General features: G+C 38.7%; 1 protein-coding gene across 4 annotated transcripts in view; it reads right to left on the reverse strand.

Moving 5' to 3' along the window:
* The window catches only part of LOC107662409 (KAT8 regulatory NSL complex subunit 1-like), an 89,233-nt gene that overhangs the window by 44,494 nt on the left and 26,037 nt on the right, over nucleotides 1-18,702 (reverse strand). For all 4 annotated transcript variants that reach the window (XM_016452428.1, XM_016452430.1, XM_016452429.1 and 1 more), the window contains exon 2: nucleotides 17,176-18,448. In XM_016452428.1, coding sequence (XP_016307914.1) covers nucleotides 17,176-18,359 — 1,184 coding nt within the window. In that variant the 5' untranslated portion in view covers nucleotides 18,360-18,448. The remainder of the gene's footprint in view (nucleotides 1-17,175; nucleotides 18,449-18,702) is intronic.

The raw sequence follows: 18,702 nt of genomic DNA on the forward strand, positions 1-18,702 counted from the left end.
AAAAGAGGTTAAGCACTGCTGCTACAGCCATCAAAGCAGCACTTTTGTACAAATTCAGACAATAGACAATCACTGTCAGATATCAAATCGCCTGCTGTGAGTAATGTTCCTGTTAAAGGAGGGCTTCAATAAATAGTCACAGAAGAAAAAGGGCTCAACAAACCGTAGGATGCGGTTAACTTGATGTTTTGCACCCAGAATAGTTCTAACGTTATAGTTATGAACTCTTAAATGCGGAGCGAAGATTGCTATGTGTAGGGCTAGGGATGTAACGGTATGAAAATTTCATATCACGATTATAGTGACCAAAGTTATCACGATTATCAATATTATCACGGTTTTGTTAAAATTAGATGAAAACGTTCAAAAAGAACTGATACATACACTGAAAACATTTCAATAAGTTTTATATTTGAAAATCAACAAACAAATACAATTAGCAGCTATATGCACTTTTTTTTAGCAAAAACATTAAATGAACATTAACTTGAAGCCCTAATAATAATAATAATAATAATAAATCACTTGTATATATATATATATATATATATATATATATATATGAATTTCTTCTTGCAAGATCGGCAGACAGGGTGACCGTCCTCGATTAAATTGCCTTCAGGACTCTTGTAAAAGCCAAAATACGACCAGACCACCGATTTGGTCCTCTTAGATGGCTGAAAAATCTCCCGAGCGCTGTCACTGCCTTCCGCCATTTCCTCTCGTGCAAAAAACAACAACAACAACATTGCATGCTGCTTCTGCGTCAGACTGATGCTGGCTGGACAGGATTTACCGCGAGTTTTCAAAATTGCGATAATCAAACACGGTTTTGATGATAATTAAATTTTAAACGGTAATACTAACCGTCAGGGCATTTTATCGTGATTTATCGTAAAACCGGTAATCGTTCCATCCCTATGTAGGGCCCTATGATTTCCGTGATGCGGAAAATGTGGACGGAATTGCGGATTCCAGGCATGAAAATGGTTTTTACTATATAACGTGGAATGTCACAGAAATAAAAAAAAAATATTAAACATTACAATTCCCCCAATCTGGACAAAGTTACAGATGTTCTCTCACTTAAACTTAAACTCTTAAAATAAAGTGCTCTGTGACTAGAAAAAAGGTAGAAATAACAATGAACTGAAAAGGAGTAGCTGTACTATTTAACAAAACAGATGTCATTTTTTACTAACTTTATTAAATGTCATCTTTCACATCAAATTCTTAAATTGTTTTTAATTAATTCAGTTAGAATAATAAGAAACTGTAGAGCTGTTACCGTTCAAATGAAATCAGTGTCAACAAACTCCATCTTTCCACTGCAGGAAACACAGATGATGCATCTTGAAGTGGCATTAGATGTATCGACATAGACTGTTTGATGAAGCTGAGGTGCCATAAATGCATTTATACTGCAAACTTTCGAATGCATAACGAATTTTATAAGATTAATGTTTTAAATATTTTTAAACATACAAATAAGAAATGTTGGGAAAAATGCAATGATAGTTTTAAATATGAAACCAAACCAGTAGGTGTTGTCAAATGACCGTTTGAATGAGTGAGTCATTTAGTCCTTCATTCAACAGATTAATTCAAACGGATGATTCATTCAGAAACCAGACAAGTCACTACTGTCTTTATGAATGAGTTACTGAATCATTGACTCACTTGATTCATTCAAAAACGTGGATTCATTCAGTAACGAAACATGCTGTGTTGCTCGGAGACACAAAACAGTTCTGCTGTGGTTTTGATTGGAACTATTTTCATCAGTGAAATTGAGCAAAAACAGTCAATATTATGTCTAAACTGTAAGTCACTTAATTTTAACTTGTTTATTGAACTACTATTGTATAAAATCACATTGTGTCGAAATATTTTGTTCGTGCAATGTTGCGTACCTAAATCATATATTATTGTTTTTTTTTTACTACTGCAGTATGTATCTATAAGTTTCTATGAGTGCTGTTGCGTTCATTTGTATTGTTTTCTGCACGAGTATCTCTCACACACTCACTCAGGCTGTGCGAGCCTCATCTGGTACGACACAAATACATTATCAATCGCCGTAAGTGTGACGTCAAAACAGACCGGCTCGGAATCGGCAGACTGACCAGCTGGTCACCGGTCCGGGCCGATCATGCGTAAAACCGGCTAATTCCGGTCCCTGGCCGGTCAATCGGTCAGACGTATTTCTGGAGAAAAGAAAAAAATATATTAAGTTTTTCATAAAATCTATTATTTAGAGATGCTTTTGATTATAAAATTAAATGAAACATTAAAATGGAATCCAGAAAATTAATGGAAATAATACAATTTAATTTAACCATTAAAAGTCTAGAAAAATTAAAATGGAAAAACCGAATCCAGAAAAATTTAAACAAAAAATAAATAAATAAATAAAACGGAAGTTGGGGGGGGATTTCATAGGGCCCCTATACGTGTCAATACGCCTATGATACTTCATTCTGCAGGACTGCATTGATCATCCATACACAAAGAAATGCGTCTGGTGGACATGACGTAGCCTAATTATTCAGCGCTACGATTGTCATGCGCATCTCGTCAGTAAAGCCGGTTCTGTGAATGGTGATCTGCGATTACGAATGCGATATTGCGTAGCTTGTCAGTGAACTACGGCTCTGTGTATTACTAATCACAGAACCGGCTTTACTGACGAGATGCGCATGATAATGGCATGCGATTCATCGTGCAGCCCTACTGGACGTTACAAAACAGTTTAAAAAATACAGAAATGATGTTACTGTCAGCATAAGGGACAGAGAGATGATTTAATTTCACACCACAGATGTGTGTGCTGATCAAGGAAGCGTTTAAGCCAGACACACTCTGGTGATCAGATATGAATCAGCTTGATCAAAACTTGATCAAAGGAGGAATCAGACACTCTATTTAGAAATGTGTATGTCTGTGATGCACCAAACACCTGCTGGTGTGACATCAAAGTCGCTCTGATCTGAAAAGCAATCACTCACGGCCTACGAGAAACAGACACCTCAAACAACCAACGAAGAGCTAGCACAACACTAATGTTTCAGTCATTGACGCACAAGCAGTACGACCAGACAAATGTGTTTGTACGCACATCAACAATCACAATTTCAGTAACAAAACTGTGTTAAATATAACCAATATACATTTATGCATTTGGGAGACATTATCCAAATTTTATCCAAAATGACTTGTATTGCATTCAAGGTAGGGCTGGACAATAATTCAATATCAATATGTATCGCGATATAATTTTTTTCAATAACGGTGATATGATTTTTAAACACATTTCCGATATTTCGATATACATTACCAGTGTTTCCCAGTTACACATTTTTATCAGTTCAAACAACCAGACAAATATTTAAATATTATAAAATATTTTTTATGCATTTAAACATATTGCGTATAATCCACCGTATCATTCAATCACTATTTACTCAAACTACACTGCAAAAAACATGTTGCAATGCACATGCAATGATTCAATATCACAATGCATCAAAACATAGCAACTAGTAGAAATAATGAAATGACCATTTCAGAGTTTGTGCTCATGTAGACAATCAGAACAAAAAATTTACACAAAAGCTTAAAAAACACCTTTAGAACAGGCTAGATTTTTTCCCAGTATTTCACAAAAGGAAGCTGAACAGTTAATTGATTTAAAGACACTGTGAACTCTTCTGAACTTGTTTAGACACAAACATTAGGCTGAAAAACAAACTCAATTGCTCTGTTACTCGAGCAGCCAGCAAAACACAACCACATGTGGCTTGAGCTTCCAACAGCTTGGGGATTGCTGGCCGATGTGAGCCTGTACTGTGTCCAGCCGGCCTTCTCGTGTTTGCGGTGGGATTTTAAAAAACGGTTGCGTGTGGAGTTTCTATAAGTGCTTGGCAGTTGTGATATCCATGTGCATGTTTGCCTACGTGTGGCAAAACTGAAATTTCATTCCATCTGTTCAGGACTGTAGAAATCTTTACACATAGTGACGCTCCCAAACAGCACAAGGACACATTTCAGTGGAGGAATCTGATGTTCATCCAGTGTTTTAGACACAGCAAGAGGATCTCCTCTTGAAAACAGTTCCTGGTGGAGTAGGGGCCAATCAGATCGTAAGCTCTGGACTGAATCAGAGCCAAAAGAGCAGTCAAAAGCCAATGCTGGAAGAGAGCAGAGACTCAGTCTTTCCTCCCCAGCACAGTTCAGCAGCTCAGGAATTTGTATTGTGGTCCCCAGACAATGTTCAAAAACAATAAGATTATCTGCATCGCATTAGTGCTGCTTCCCGATCAAACACACACACACACACACGCAGAACTCTTCATGAGACTAAAGTCTTTCCACAGGTTTAGGATTAAGTGCTTTCAACAGGTTTAGGATTACAAGTAGGGATGCTCCGATCCGCCTTTTTCACTTCCGATACCGATTCCGATACCTAGGGTTCGGTATTGGCCGATACCGATACCGATCCGATACCAGTGAAGTTTTTTTCCCTCATTTAAATAAATGTCGAATTTATATATCTCTGTGTGTGGAAATGATAATCATTCTTTCACATTCTACTAGATACAGACTACTGTCATGTGACACAACGCAGCCACAATAGATCTATATGACACATGGATCGCTTTTATTTCGTTTTTCCTGTTTATTCAAAATATTCACAAACATGCTCCCTATATTATGAAATATCTGATATTCCGATTCTGAAATATGTGCAAGTAAATCTATTTGGTAGTTTAAACACTTTTATGTCGACCGTGTTAGTTGATCCATAATGGGTGATGGGCGCCGCCAAGTTAGTTCGCGCTGCATCCAAGCTGTGGGATTTACAACACGCAAATTCATCCTCTCCTACCGAAACATGTTAAAGTAGGTCTCCGGTAAGCTGGGAGAAGAGCAGACTAAACTTTATAGTTACCTACACAATCTGTATATGATATCAATTAAAACATGTCGTCAGATTATATTTTTAAGGATGATTATTGCCGTTTCCATAGACATCAGCGTGTATTTTACAAACTGTAAATGTATGGTTTTGCTAGTACTTATGTGTATTTAAATGTCTGAAACCTAAAATAAGAATTATATGGTTGAAAACACTGAATATTTGTGATAATATGACAAGCACTCAGCACGTCCGATCTGGCTCTGCGCTAGCCAGAGCGCGAAAGCAGATTTAAATTCAGTGGTTGATGACGTGACGCACTGAAAGTTCTAATCACACTGGATCAGTCTTGGACCAGCCAAGACTGATCAAACAGGTGTGATCGTACGCGTTAAAGGGTTAAGCTATCATATGGCTTCAGAAGTAACAGAATAATTCGCACAATCGAAAAAAAAAAAAACTCGGATTTAGATCGGCCATCTCTGACCGATACCCGATCCGAGAAAAATGGCACTATCGGAGCCGATACCCGATATGAATATCGGATCGGCACATCCCTAATTACAAGTCAAGTTCAAGTCTAAGACAAGCACGACCTGCTGACATAAGATATTATAAACTAAAGAGAGACCAAGCATTGTCAGAAAATTTGACTTCAAAACAATGAAAAACTCAAAGCAGAATCGCTCCATGTTTCTGTCTGTTCTGAAGACATTCTTCAAAATATCTTCTTTCATGTTCAGCAGAAGAAGAAAAAATCTTACAGGTTTGGAACAAGTCGAAAAGTAACAATGTCCCTTGGAGATATCAGAGAGACAAGCAATTTAAATTAAATTACGAAATTAAATATGTCATCTTAAGCTGGGCTCACACTACAGGAGTTTTAAAATCATAACCGATTATGAAATCTGGTTGCAGCACACACATAAGGAGAATCTTTGCAGATCAGTGATGTTTACATATGTTAGCTAGTGTGCTAGCAAGATTCGATTGGTGAATGCCTCACATTACCAGATAATCCTCGCCGAACATCAGGACTGATCGAGGTGCTCGACAAGATTTTTGCTCCGATTCTCAGGAGGGGGAAATCGGGGCTAAATCGGGCTAAAAATCCTGTAGTGTGAGCCCGGCTTTAGTGACAATGTAACTAATCATATCTATTGTAACCTAAATAGAACAATAAGGAGTTTATTCAAATTTTAGAACTCCATTTGGAAACACATCTGGAATTTGCATCACTTTTCCAGTTGTTCATGACACTCTAATGTTTAAAAGTTTGGGCTCAGTAAGCTTTTCAGAAATAAAGACTTTTATTCAGCAAAGATGTATTTAATCAAAAATTAACCGTAAAGACACTTATGCTACAAAAGACTTCTTTCAAATAAATTGTTCTTTTGAACTTTATACTCAAGGAATCCAAAGAAATGTATCAGTTTCCACTAAAATATGAAGTAAAACAGCTGTGTTCAACATTGATAATAATAAGAATTTTTTCTTGGGCAGCAAATCAGCAAATTAGAATGATGTCTTTGCCACCACAGAAATAAATTACATTATAAAAGATTAAAATAGAAAAACTATTTTTTTTTTTTTTTTACAACTTAAAAAAATGACAATATTACTTTTTTGTTCAAATAAAAGCAGTCTTGGTGAGCATAAGATTTTTTCATGTTTTTGAAAGTGTCTTACCAACCCCAAATGTTTAAACGCAGCGTATATAATTTCATAAATATACAACTTTTCTTTGTTTAAAATAAATAAATAAATGAAACAAACATTTTATGACTGTGGACCTCCTCATTAAGTCACCACAATGATAATAAGGAACAATCACAATGTGTCATTGCGAAACTGAAACTGGCCCATGTTGTATGTGATGCTATGAAGGATGATAACCTGCACTCTTGTCAAAAAAAAAGTAAGGAAAAACATCATTCAATTGACATTACAGCAATAAATGTTTCTAATAAAAATAATGCCAAATACCCCATGACCAGTAAGAAAAATTAATGGCCATTCAATTGCCACCCAGTAGGTGAGGCAGAAAAGTAATTTTGAACCCTGAATTGATTATTCTCCGTTTATCTTTTTCATTCTTCTAATAAAAAAAAAATATATATATATACATATAATATAATAAGCCAGAGAGCTTGTTCTTTGGCCAGTAGTGACTGTATCTGTCCAACAGCTGCCTGACACGTTAACACAAGATCCAGTTGTTTATGGCTCCGATGGTTAAGATGGGGAAAAAAAAGCGCAAGGCCAAATTGTAAAAAGCTGGTTGTTGGTGTACTGCCACATCTATAAACTGCTTGCTTGTTTGCAAAAGGCTCCATACATATATTGGCCCTACAAGCAGTAAATGAATACCATTATTTGTGCTGTTGCTTCTAGAAGGTTCTGGCATTGTTAATTTGACCACCCGGGAATAAGTGATAGAGCCACAAGGACTTTAGCAAGAATCTCTTTACTGCCAAACAACATGCAGCAAAACTTCATCCGACTGGTGGAGACTTGGGAAATTGACGAGGTGATTATATGGTGTCACTATAGTGATGAGTCATACTAATGAACCACCAAGTGTGTGACATCATATTCATTAGCTGTGATCCACCCCGGCACAAAGACACAGACAAACCCTCGGGAAAGGGTATGTGACCTGAGCCGCAGATATGATGCTCGCATATTTCATTACAGAACAAAAACAGGCCTAAGAAAGAGGCAACACATTGAGCGGTTTTATTCAGTCACTGTGCCACACATATTCACAGAGGCACACACACACACACCCTTCACAGAGGAGTCTTTTCATTATGGGCCAGGCACTGCGGGCGCTGCCAGGTACAGATGATAGTGAGCCATACAGGCAGAAAGAGGAAAAAAAAAAAAAAAAGGTATAACTACCTTATCAGAAAAAAAAAATGCTTAAAGACCTCATGAAAACCAAACTGGCAATATCGTGACTTAAACCGTGTTTATGAGCCAGTTATATATTAGTGTTCTTCTGAAAGTAGACAAAATGTAACTAACCCCTTAACGGGATAGTTGACCCAAAAATGAAAATTCTGTAATTAATTACCCCCATCATTTATAAATCTGCATGCTGTTGTCAACAAAAAGAAGCACTGAGATCTTCCCGTGGGTTTCTGCCAAAATAAAAGTTGAGAAAAAACTCCAACATTCATAAATGTTAGTATTGTAATTTTACTGTTGTTCTGTAAAATAAAATAAAAAAGACAATAATAATGATAATAATTACCCTACAACAGCTCTGTTAATACATTTATTATAACATTCACACAGTGTTCAAATTGGGATCTGTAATATATTCTAATGTTTTAAAAGAATTCTCTTCTGCTCAGCAAGGCTGCCTTTATTTGTACAGTAAAAAATACATGCCTGATTCAAGTCTCAAAAATGGCCGAAAAATATTATTTTACAAACTTATTAATTTTAAGTTAAATTGTGCTTTGTTGGTATAATGTCTGCAAGAATGTTAAAAACAAATGTTCAGTGTTAAGTAAATATTTGTAAATTGTTGTTTTGTAATATATTTATTTATTTGAAAAGCAGGACAAAACAGTAAAAAGCACATTTTGGCAATTTAGTTTATGCAATGGTGAAAAAAAAATGGCAAAATAGGCCTACATGGGGGAAAAAAATTGAAAAAAACGTGTTCGTTATTCGGCCCAGTGTTTCATTTTGTTCGGCTTCGGCCAAGAATTTTCATTTCGGTGCATCCCTAGTTTTTGTTTATTATCATAATTATACAATTGTATTATTTTTATTATTATTGTTAGCAATAGCAACAACAATAATTACTATCATATTATATTTTTATGTAAAAAGATGAACCCTTCAATATTTCGTTAAAGTTCATTTCAAAAGAAAATGTCAATGCAGGTTTGAAAATTTGTAAGGCGATTTAAAATGGTTAAATTGAGCCAAAAGGCAGCACAGGCTCAATTTAAGCACATTTCCACCTCACAAATATAAATTTTTCAGTGCAGTAGTCTTTTATACTAAGTGCAGGGTAGTACTACCACACTTCCTACTGCAGCTCTGAATGGTCGTGGACATGAGCTCAGAATGAGCACCAGACAGCCAGAGCACGGTAGACATCTGACGGTGTAAAATGGAGGGGGGGAAAAACACACCTTTACATGGTTTCCACGGAGATACTCTGCCATCACCAATAAGACAAGAGACGGTGGGCTGCTGTATCCCGCAGTCCAAAGGGCAACGGTGTGGATGGAAAAAGTTGCTGGCAGTTTCAAAGCAGCGCTGATGTTTAAAAGGATGCCCTTAAATATTCATCTGAGAGCTGATTTACTGTTTCTACACTAATGGTTAAGATGCATACTCAAGCAGAGAAAACCAGTGCTTGAGCAGTGGGTAAGAGCAAATTAAATAATTTGCAATTAGCTTTGGGATGGAAGTTAGGATTGATGGAAGAGAGACCAGAATGCACATGCAATGGAGTGAAACTAGGCAGAACAGGCATTTCATCTTTTTACTAATCCTCATGTCCTTCCCTCCGTGTAACACTACATTTTTTTTTAAAGAATATTCTAGCCATTTTTTTAACAAATAATTCACAGTAATTGAGGTCCAGGGCCATCAAGTTACAAAATTTCAAAATAAATACATACATAAAATTAGTCCATATGACTCGTGCACTATATTCAAACATTTCTAAAGTTATATGAGTTTGGCCTGAGGAACAGGCCAAAATTTTTGTCAATATTTACTAAACATCTTGACATCTGCCCAGATATCCCTCAGAGAGAAGTAGCGCTTTTTTTATTTTTTCTCAAATGCTACAGTTCTGTTACAACCTGAATAAATCTTTTACAGATTGGACAAATTTGGTTCTCGAGTTCAAATCACTGACTCAAAGATCTGGTCACAGCAAACAACAATCACTGGAATGAAAGCATTTAGTGCACAACGACAAAGTCATAAATATTATGTCTGTTAATCACACAGAGCCATCACAGCTTAAAGTCACATGAACTACTTTCACGATATGACACTTTCATGGCACTTTAGCATCCATTTTCAAGCCTGAAAGCATCAGTTCCCATTAATTTCTTCTTTTGTGTTTCACTGAAGAAAGGAAGTCATTCAGATGTCAAAGGTTTGGAAGAATGTTCAGTTTTGGGTGATCTAAGCCTACATTATAGATCAAACATCTTGTTACAGATTCAAGTCTGTGTATAAACAGCCGCTGCATTCATTGAAAAAGGTGGTTTACATTTTACTCATGTAGATAAAGGACAACATTAGCTGAACAGAGCTGCCTAATAGTGACAGCCATGAGAGCAGAGGCAACGGCGCACAGCTGGGTCTGCCCTTTAAAAATCAGTCAATCTTTCTCTGCTGCAGGCTACTACAAACACAAACAGCCTCACGATCACTCAGGACCTGTTGAGATCCTCAACATTTCTTGGGTCACACCAGTCGGTGGCTACAGTGAACGACACACAATCACCCTGCATTTAGGGGTGTATGACACATGACCGTCTGTCTCATTGTCTGTGTTTTGCTATCTGAGAGTTTGTTGTTCTCTCGTACTGCGTGTGCGTACCGAAAACCACAGTGCCACAATTTAAGATATCTAATTTCCTGTACTCACTAATGTGGGACACGCTGCACAAATTTAAAATGGTTGGTGACAGCTTTAACTGTACTACGCCACTTTTGTGATTTGGTAAAATGGGATTTAAGTTTGTGAAAACCATAGAATACATTACAATAGAATAGAACAGAAGATAATAGAACCTCCAAATCAGAATTAGAATGTTGCTTTTAGTCCAAGTCTGTACGGTTTGACATTAGCTATAAAATTGTCATTTTCTTCAAGGAAAACAGAGAAGAAATACTGATGATTCACCTTGCACTCAAGACTAGAAAAAAAATACTAGAAATTTTTATTTTTATTTGACAGCCCTAGTACTGTGTGCACGGAGTTTGAGACAGAGACAAACATAAGTGCTAATGAACAATATTTTACTACTGTTTCTCATCTGTAGATGCAATGAGAAGCCATATTGCAGGGCTCTACAGTGCGACCATTTCAGTCGCATTTGCGACTGAAAACTACTGCGTGCGACTATGAAAACATATTTAGGAGCACTGTATTCTAAAGTTGGAGTTGTTGCGATTCCTCCAAGATCCCGAGCCAGAACTCCGACTTGGAAGGGCATTTCAATTAAAAGTTTGTACTGGGAACTCTGAATTTTCAATTTCCCAGTACAAATGGAATGCAGCAATATTCATAGCTATTGGCCTGGATATATTGATTAAAAGATCAATGAGATTAGAATGAAAACTAGGTGGCCTATCAACCATGCATACAAACAGAAGTACTTAAACATCTACAGTATGCACGCGCGCACACACACACACACACACACTAACATGCAGACACAGAACAGGTGCAGCTACATGACTGTGGACGGGATGCAAAGACGGGATATTTTCCTGGCAGTGCTTGTATTTCAAGCAGCAACGGTTTTAATGTGTGTGAAGGAGAGGGAGCAGATGGAGAGAAGGCAAAAAGAAAAGAAAAGAAAAAGAAGCAGAATGCAGGAAAAGCAGCACAAAAGCTTTCAAAGAAAAGGAAAAATGAGAAAAAGGAAGAGGAAAGAACAGGAGAGATAAACAGAAAGTGCCACGAAAGCAGATCCATGAGAAACTGCTTCTGTGATGCAAATTCAACTGTACGCATGATTTTGTCCCTCATTATAATTGATTGATTTTCATGACAGACGGTACAGAAACGGAGCACATCAAGTCTGTTTAATGGACATACTGATCTCAGAGAGGGTTGAGTACACAATGTTCAGTCTGTACATCTGTACATGTATTCAACTGAACAAAATGCCATTAAAATTAACCAGTTACAATATTTTTAAAAGGCCACAGATCTGAATAAAAACCAGTTCTTGTGTCACAATACAAACTGGCATACCTCTGTGCCGCCATTTGGTCAAGACATCATTTGGCCATTGCAGTATGGTCATTTGGGCATTACAACATCCAGAGGAATTAAAATGTGTGAATTGAGCTTTCATGGACATGACTTAACACAACTTGAAGGGAAAAAAAGACAGAAGAAAAAGGGAAAAACTAAAGAGGAAACCAGAAAAAACATCTGATGCAGATTTTTATGTCCTGATGTTGTGAGGGTTTTTGGGCCATACAAAGTCATTGGGGTCCACTGTTGTTTTGGACCCTAGTGTTCTTCAATGTTTTTTTTTTTTCATTTTGTACTTCACAGAATAAAGAAATTCATAAAGGTTTAGAAAGACATGAGGGTGAGGGAAAAAATACTATCTCTCTCGCAGATCTGGTTTTGATAGTCCTGGCAAATATTCCTGCAGTGTTTTACTTAAAAGGTGCAGTAGGAGATCTTGGAAAATGCTAACTTTAGCCTGATAGCACTGAAAGCGAACGTCCCACCCTCCCTGCAATCGCCGTCCAAACCCACACCCCCTGAACGCATTTACGCTCACAGACCAGAATACCAGAGACAACATTACTACAATAGGCTACATCAGCGGTTCCCAATTCCAGCCCATGTTCCGAAGTTAAGTAAACTTCAACGGATTTCCCCCGATCAGCAATGAACACTGTGTAGGGATCATATAGATCGGAACACAGTTCATGCACGTAGCTCACTTCTAACAAGCTGGCGTGAGGACTGGATTAACCGCTGGGCTACATCATGTGTCATTCACCGGTGAGAAAACTTTAGAAGTAACGTTACTACAATACCAGGAAGGAAGATCGGGATGTTGATGTTTGTCTGCCATTCTCGCTCTGTCTGCACAGCATGCGTGCGTGAACACGCTGATGACGTATCCTGTCTGCGCGAACTGGGTACGCAGAGGTATGCTAATACATATGTTGACAGTAGGGGTGGGAATCTTTAGTCACCTCACGATCCGATCCGATTCTGGGAGTCACGATCCGATTCCAGAACAATTCTTGATCTACTCATTTCCCCCTTACCGACTTGAGAATCTTAAAATCCTTTTACATATTCCTTACAAGTAATTAAGTACTTTTTAAAAATAATTACAAACTGAAAAAACATGTAAACAGTTGTGTTAAGAATTTTAAACTAATATAATTTCAAAACATACAAGCAAGTAGCAAATAATAAAGAGGAGCATAGAAACATATTACAAACAAAAAGTGCTTTCAGTATTTAAGATTCGCACGGATCTCTTTTGAAATATAAGTAGTAATGTGGGTTGTCCTGTCCGTTTAATCCCTTAAGACATAACTGGCTGTGTTTACATTAATTGTGCGTCATAAAACCATTTTGAGACGCAAGTGCATTAAACCACAAGTCGCGCACAGTCGCATGCGCGAGCAGTCTTAAACAAAGCGCGCGCCAGAATTTGAAATTGAAAGCAGCCTTCTGTTAGTGAGATTCATATTTTAAATATGAAAGTCCATTGCATTCCAAACCACATAAATGATGACTTCGTTGAGCATTAAGGAAAATACCGACGGGCGAGACCGCACACTTCAAGTGTAACATCAAACAAACCGCGCGTCTCTCACAGCGCATCCAGTGCAATGAAGCCCGCGAATGTCTTTGTAATTCGCTTCAACCTTTCCTAACTTTATGAAAGATTATTTTACGGAAGGTTCGAGTGGTGTATGTGTAAAAGTGCTTTCAGTATTTAAGATTATCTGAACGTTTTCCATTCAATAACTGTGAGTGATTTTTCTTCATCTTTACTGTTGTTTTACTATAAGCTCAGAATCGATTCTGAAATTCTCATAATCGATCCCAGAATCGTTGGAGAGAGAATCGCGATGCAAAAAATGTTTCTGAAGACAATCACCTATTGCACCTTTAAAGTATTTTATTGAATTACATTCAATGACAGATTTGTATATTTCTCCTCAAGGGTATTTAAACCATCATCTGTGAAGAATAAAAGACTACTAAACAGTTTTACTCTGTTCACACAGGACCTGCGGCCAGTAGGCATTGGGTCTGGAGTATTAATCTGTAAAAACTGTAATCCTGACTGATTAAAGAGATGCCTCTCTGACTCACCAACTCTATTTATAATGGCCTTGTTCTCTGCCACTTTATCTTGCAAAGACAGAAGAATACAAAACTTGTAACTAAAGAGAAAATACCAGAACAAAAACATCTAAATGTCACACATTTTGAATTAGTAAGACAAGAAAAATTGAGAAAGTGAAAAAGAAAAAAACATTATGAAACTGAATATGGAAAACAATTAAAAAGTTTTAAAAGGGGGGGCTTGACGAGCCGGCTATGTGACCTAGAAGGTTGACTGGTAAAACCAGAAACCATGCTGATGGGGAATCCTTGATAACTGTAAAAGAAAAAGTGCTTTTCAAAATGGTCTGAATACATTAGATATATAAACAGTATTATGCAATCTAGTGATGAGTATTTCGGATTTGATATATTTAGGTATACACATTTCAAAAGGTGGCAAAGTCAAGACAAAGCAGTTATTTTAACGTCTAAAGTCTTAGACAGACGAACATCCCAGGAAAGACATAGAGGAGAACAGTGCCAAACACCACACTTGCTTTCACTACAAAAATCCATATCCAAAGATGGACAGTTCATTGACAGAAGGACCTTCAGGAGAAATTGTACATGGAGTACCTAATTACAAATTCCAATGTAATCGTTCCTCACTTAAATCATCATACTATTTAAAACAAGATGCAAATATCTTTAAAAACACAAGAGACTGAAACATTGATTAATGGTCTCTGCAGAAGCAGTCAAGAAATGCCCCATGGGGCATTTAGTGACGAGGTCCACAATAACTTTTGTTGTTGTTTAAAAATAATAATAATAATTTCTGAAAATGTAATTTCAAACCTGTATGAGCTGCTTTCGTGGAACACAAAAGAAAAAAGTCAGAGGAATATTCTTGCTGCTCTTTTTTAAATATAATTAAAGTGAACAATAACTGGAAATGTCCAAGACCAATAAATAAATACAAATAATTTGAATCTTTCATTGTTTACACAACATTTTGACATCAATCCCTTGGTGTGTTTATGTCCAGTCAGTAATAGAATCTTTTCAATGTATCAATTCTATGCAGTTCACAAAATCTGGAATGGTTAATTTACCAATCAGATTCTTAAGTTCAACTTATTCAATGATTTGATTGCCACAGTTAACAGCCCACTAGAGAGAAGATTTATCAGAGCCTTGTATGGGGAGAAGACTGACATTTTGCATAATTTTTCTATCATATGGCTTCAAAGGACTTGCAAAATAATGCACGATTTGTATGGACCACTACATCCCTTTTTACAACTACGGTATTCAAAATTTCTTATTTTGTGGTCCACAAAATTTTGGAAAGACATAAGGGTGGGGTAAAAAAACAATTCTTGAGAACTCTTGACAGCAGAAGGCTGCATGACAGGTACAAATGTCTGATGTTCGACCAGTTCAATGACTCCCTTTCATTCAAACCGGTTCTAGCTAACAGGATTACAACACAGAAACAATGAATGCCGCCAGCTGGTGCATGCAAGTACGTGAAAGCTAATAGCTAGCCCATGGTACCAGAAGGACACTAGCAAGAATGAGAAATGTGATTGCACTTGTGTGTTCTTAATGGATTTTGAGGCTGGTCTTCATGGAAACTTGGTTATTTAGTGTGGTTTCGTTCCAGGAGGGACATGGATCCATGCTACACTGTATATGGACTGCTTGAGGCAAACCGGGTTAATCATTAGCAGTGATTGAGCTTTCTTAATCTGTCTAAGGTAGGGAAATACAAAAAACATATACAAAATAGCAACAAAATCTCAGTAACTCTACATAACTGAATACAACACAGCAATGCATCCTCCTTACAGTGACTTCTCAGAAAATCAACTCTGTTTACCACCTATGAACCAAACTAGCACAAATGAATCATTGGGTACTACAGACTGCACTTAAGTGACCTTTCGGCTCATCAAGACACTGGCTTTAATGGCTGATTAAGCAGAAAGACAAATCAACTACCTATTAACAAAAAGGCCTTGCATGCATTTACAACATGCAGGCATGTGGTACTCAATTCCACAAAGAAATCGGTTGCATTACCAGCAAAGGACTAAAAACCCATTAAAAGAGGTGCCTATGGATGTGTGGAAAGCAAACGGTGAAGCTCAAAAAAAATAAAAAATAACAAGCTACATAGTCCTATGTCAACACGCTTCACTATGCTCGTCGCATAATCTGCAAGTAAGCCTATTTGTCCTTGCGCAATAGTCATGTGACTGACTCCGCTGAATGTAGGTTATCCCCTCATGGAGGGGCCGTAGTCTGTTTGATAAAAAAAAAAAAAAAACTTCTGACTCACTGGGCCGTCGAGACACTATCCAACTACAACGATGTAGCAAAAGAGACTGATTGAAGAATTGTTGTGAAGGAGTTGATTTTTAATGTACAACAAGTAAAGCAAAATTAGCCAAAAGTGGAATTTCTCTCAGCTATACAACTTTACATGCCAATGCCATTATCAATTATCAGATCTGCCTTGTAAAGAAGATTACTTTCCTTGTGTCTGAAATATTTACTGGGTTTGAGAAACAAGGCACTTGGAAAACACGAAAAAATACTGGAAAGATGGTACAAAAAAAGCAAATAAATGTAAAACAAACAACAAAAGGATGTAGAAATTAAACAACGCCAATCTTTGCCCTCCACTTGTCCAGTGTGTTCTTACCCTGAGGTTGGGATGGGTGAAAACAGGCCCAATCACTGACTGAGAAAGTGTGCGTATGGGTTTAAGGAAGTGACTCACTGCCGCTCAAGAAAAATACTTTGACATTTGAGTGTATTTAAACAAGGCTCAGCCCTTGGGAAGGGAACGACTGGCTTGGTGTGTGTTAGAGAGAGTGCAGGCGTTTATCCTTGTCTAACCAGGATGGTAATGATATTCAATATATGAACACACACCTTAATTATCAAGAAATTCCTTTGTAACAAAAGCAACTGGAAAGAAATCTACACTTACAAATGAACAGTTATGAACAACAGCCACTCACTGATCGTTCAATAACTTTTGAACATCACAGATAATTAACATGCGAGAAAGCAATGGTTTCATGAAACAGCTTGACCCAGCAGCCTGCATCAGCACTTATCCTACATCAGAATGATGTACCATCATACTCATTACTCCATCTGGATTCGCATTATCGGAGGAATGATCAAGGTCGGTACTCACAGAGGAATGTGGCGTTGCTCGACGTCGACCCGAGCCAGTTCATCCTCCTCCACATCAGTTTCTCCTCCTGAGCTGCTTTCCGTGGCGTCGGAATCGAACGCGCATTCGGCGGATCGCAGGTTGGTGGTGCAGCTCAGGGACAGTTGCTCTAACTCAGCCGGCATGGCTCTACTCTTCAGGAAACGTCTTAGTCCGTCCCTCTCCTGAGGGGTGAGCGAGTCATCGCCGTAACGGCCCCTCGGCCACCTGGCATCCAGAGCACCCAGAGTGCTCTTTAGTAGTCCGCCCAACTGTTGTTGCACGTGCCGCTCCACCTGCTTGGCCTGCACCACCTGCAGCCGTTTGCGTAATCGCCATAGCCGTGCCTCTATCTCCCCTTGTCTGCTCTGGCTGTGCGGAGTACGGTCGCTTAGCTCCACCCCAAAAACATCTAAAGGATCTTGGTGGGCAGCGAGCGAGAGCGCCAACGTATCTTCACTGTCTAGCGGCGGACAGTCCGAGGTTTTGTCTTCTGTGAAAGGTGCGATGGAGGTGGGAGATGTTGCATGAGGTTCTCCATTACTGGGACAGTTCTGGGACTCAGCCGTTGGCGGCTGGTGCTGCTCCGCACCTTCTCGAAGAGGACCATTACTTGTCAGTCCTCTGGTAGAATTGACAACTTCAGTCTGATTTGCCAAATCCTGCTCGACGGTATGTTGGCCACAATTTAAGGTCACCGCATTGTCTCGGTCAGTCGGTTTAGTCACTTTCTTTGCTATGCCATTAACAGTGGCGCCTTGGACGGTGGGCGGCCCACACGGTCCACCTCCTCCAATGGCACTCATGATGCTCTTTGGCTGCTCCTCGCAGAGTTCTAAAGCCTGGTGCTTGCGTGGTATGAGGCTCGGCAGGATGCTGTGCGTCTGCAGTAGAACACCTTGCAGCTTCAGGGACTCTTTTGCCGAAGACACATCTGAACAGTGATATGAGGTAACGAGGGGCTTGCAGGGGCCGGCCCCGCGAGAGGGGCGCTCCTCCGAGGCCTTGCGCTTGACGGCGCCGTTACTGGACACGAGGATGTGGTTGCCGGTGCCGCTTCCCTCCACGCCACTCGGGGAGAGGGTGGAGGAGGATGGAGCCAGTTTGAAGCGTATGCGGTGAGCTTCGGCCGGAGCGTCGGTCAGAGCGGGCGCCATTGCAGCCATGCAGTGCTGGGAGGGGGCGGGCGAGGGGGCCTCTCCCGGTGCCGAGGCCAGCTCCACACCACCCACCTACCACTGTGCCAGGGGGCAGCCTGAAGAAACAAGACACAAAGAAACACCACAAGTCAAATTTAGTGGTTCATCATGGATTGACTGAACACGAAACAGCAAACAAACAAACAAACCACACTTCAAGTAAAAAAATTATTTACATTGCTGGTAGGTTATCATTGCACAAATGAACACACTCTCTACAATTAAAAAAAAAATTAGAAGAGTTCTAAACTAACGCGCTGTCTTCACTGTATCTAACGCACACACGCTCAAGGCTGATTTATACTCGACG

Source organism: Sinocyclocheilus anshuiensis, unplaced genomic scaffold (genome assembly GCF_001515605.1).
Source record: "Sinocyclocheilus anshuiensis isolate Anshui unplaced genomic scaffold, SAMN03320099.WGS_v1.1 scaffold11, whole genome shotgun sequence".
In the NCBI taxonomy this organism is placed as follows: Eukaryota; Metazoa; Chordata; class Actinopteri; order Cypriniformes; family Cyprinidae; genus Sinocyclocheilus; species Sinocyclocheilus anshuiensis.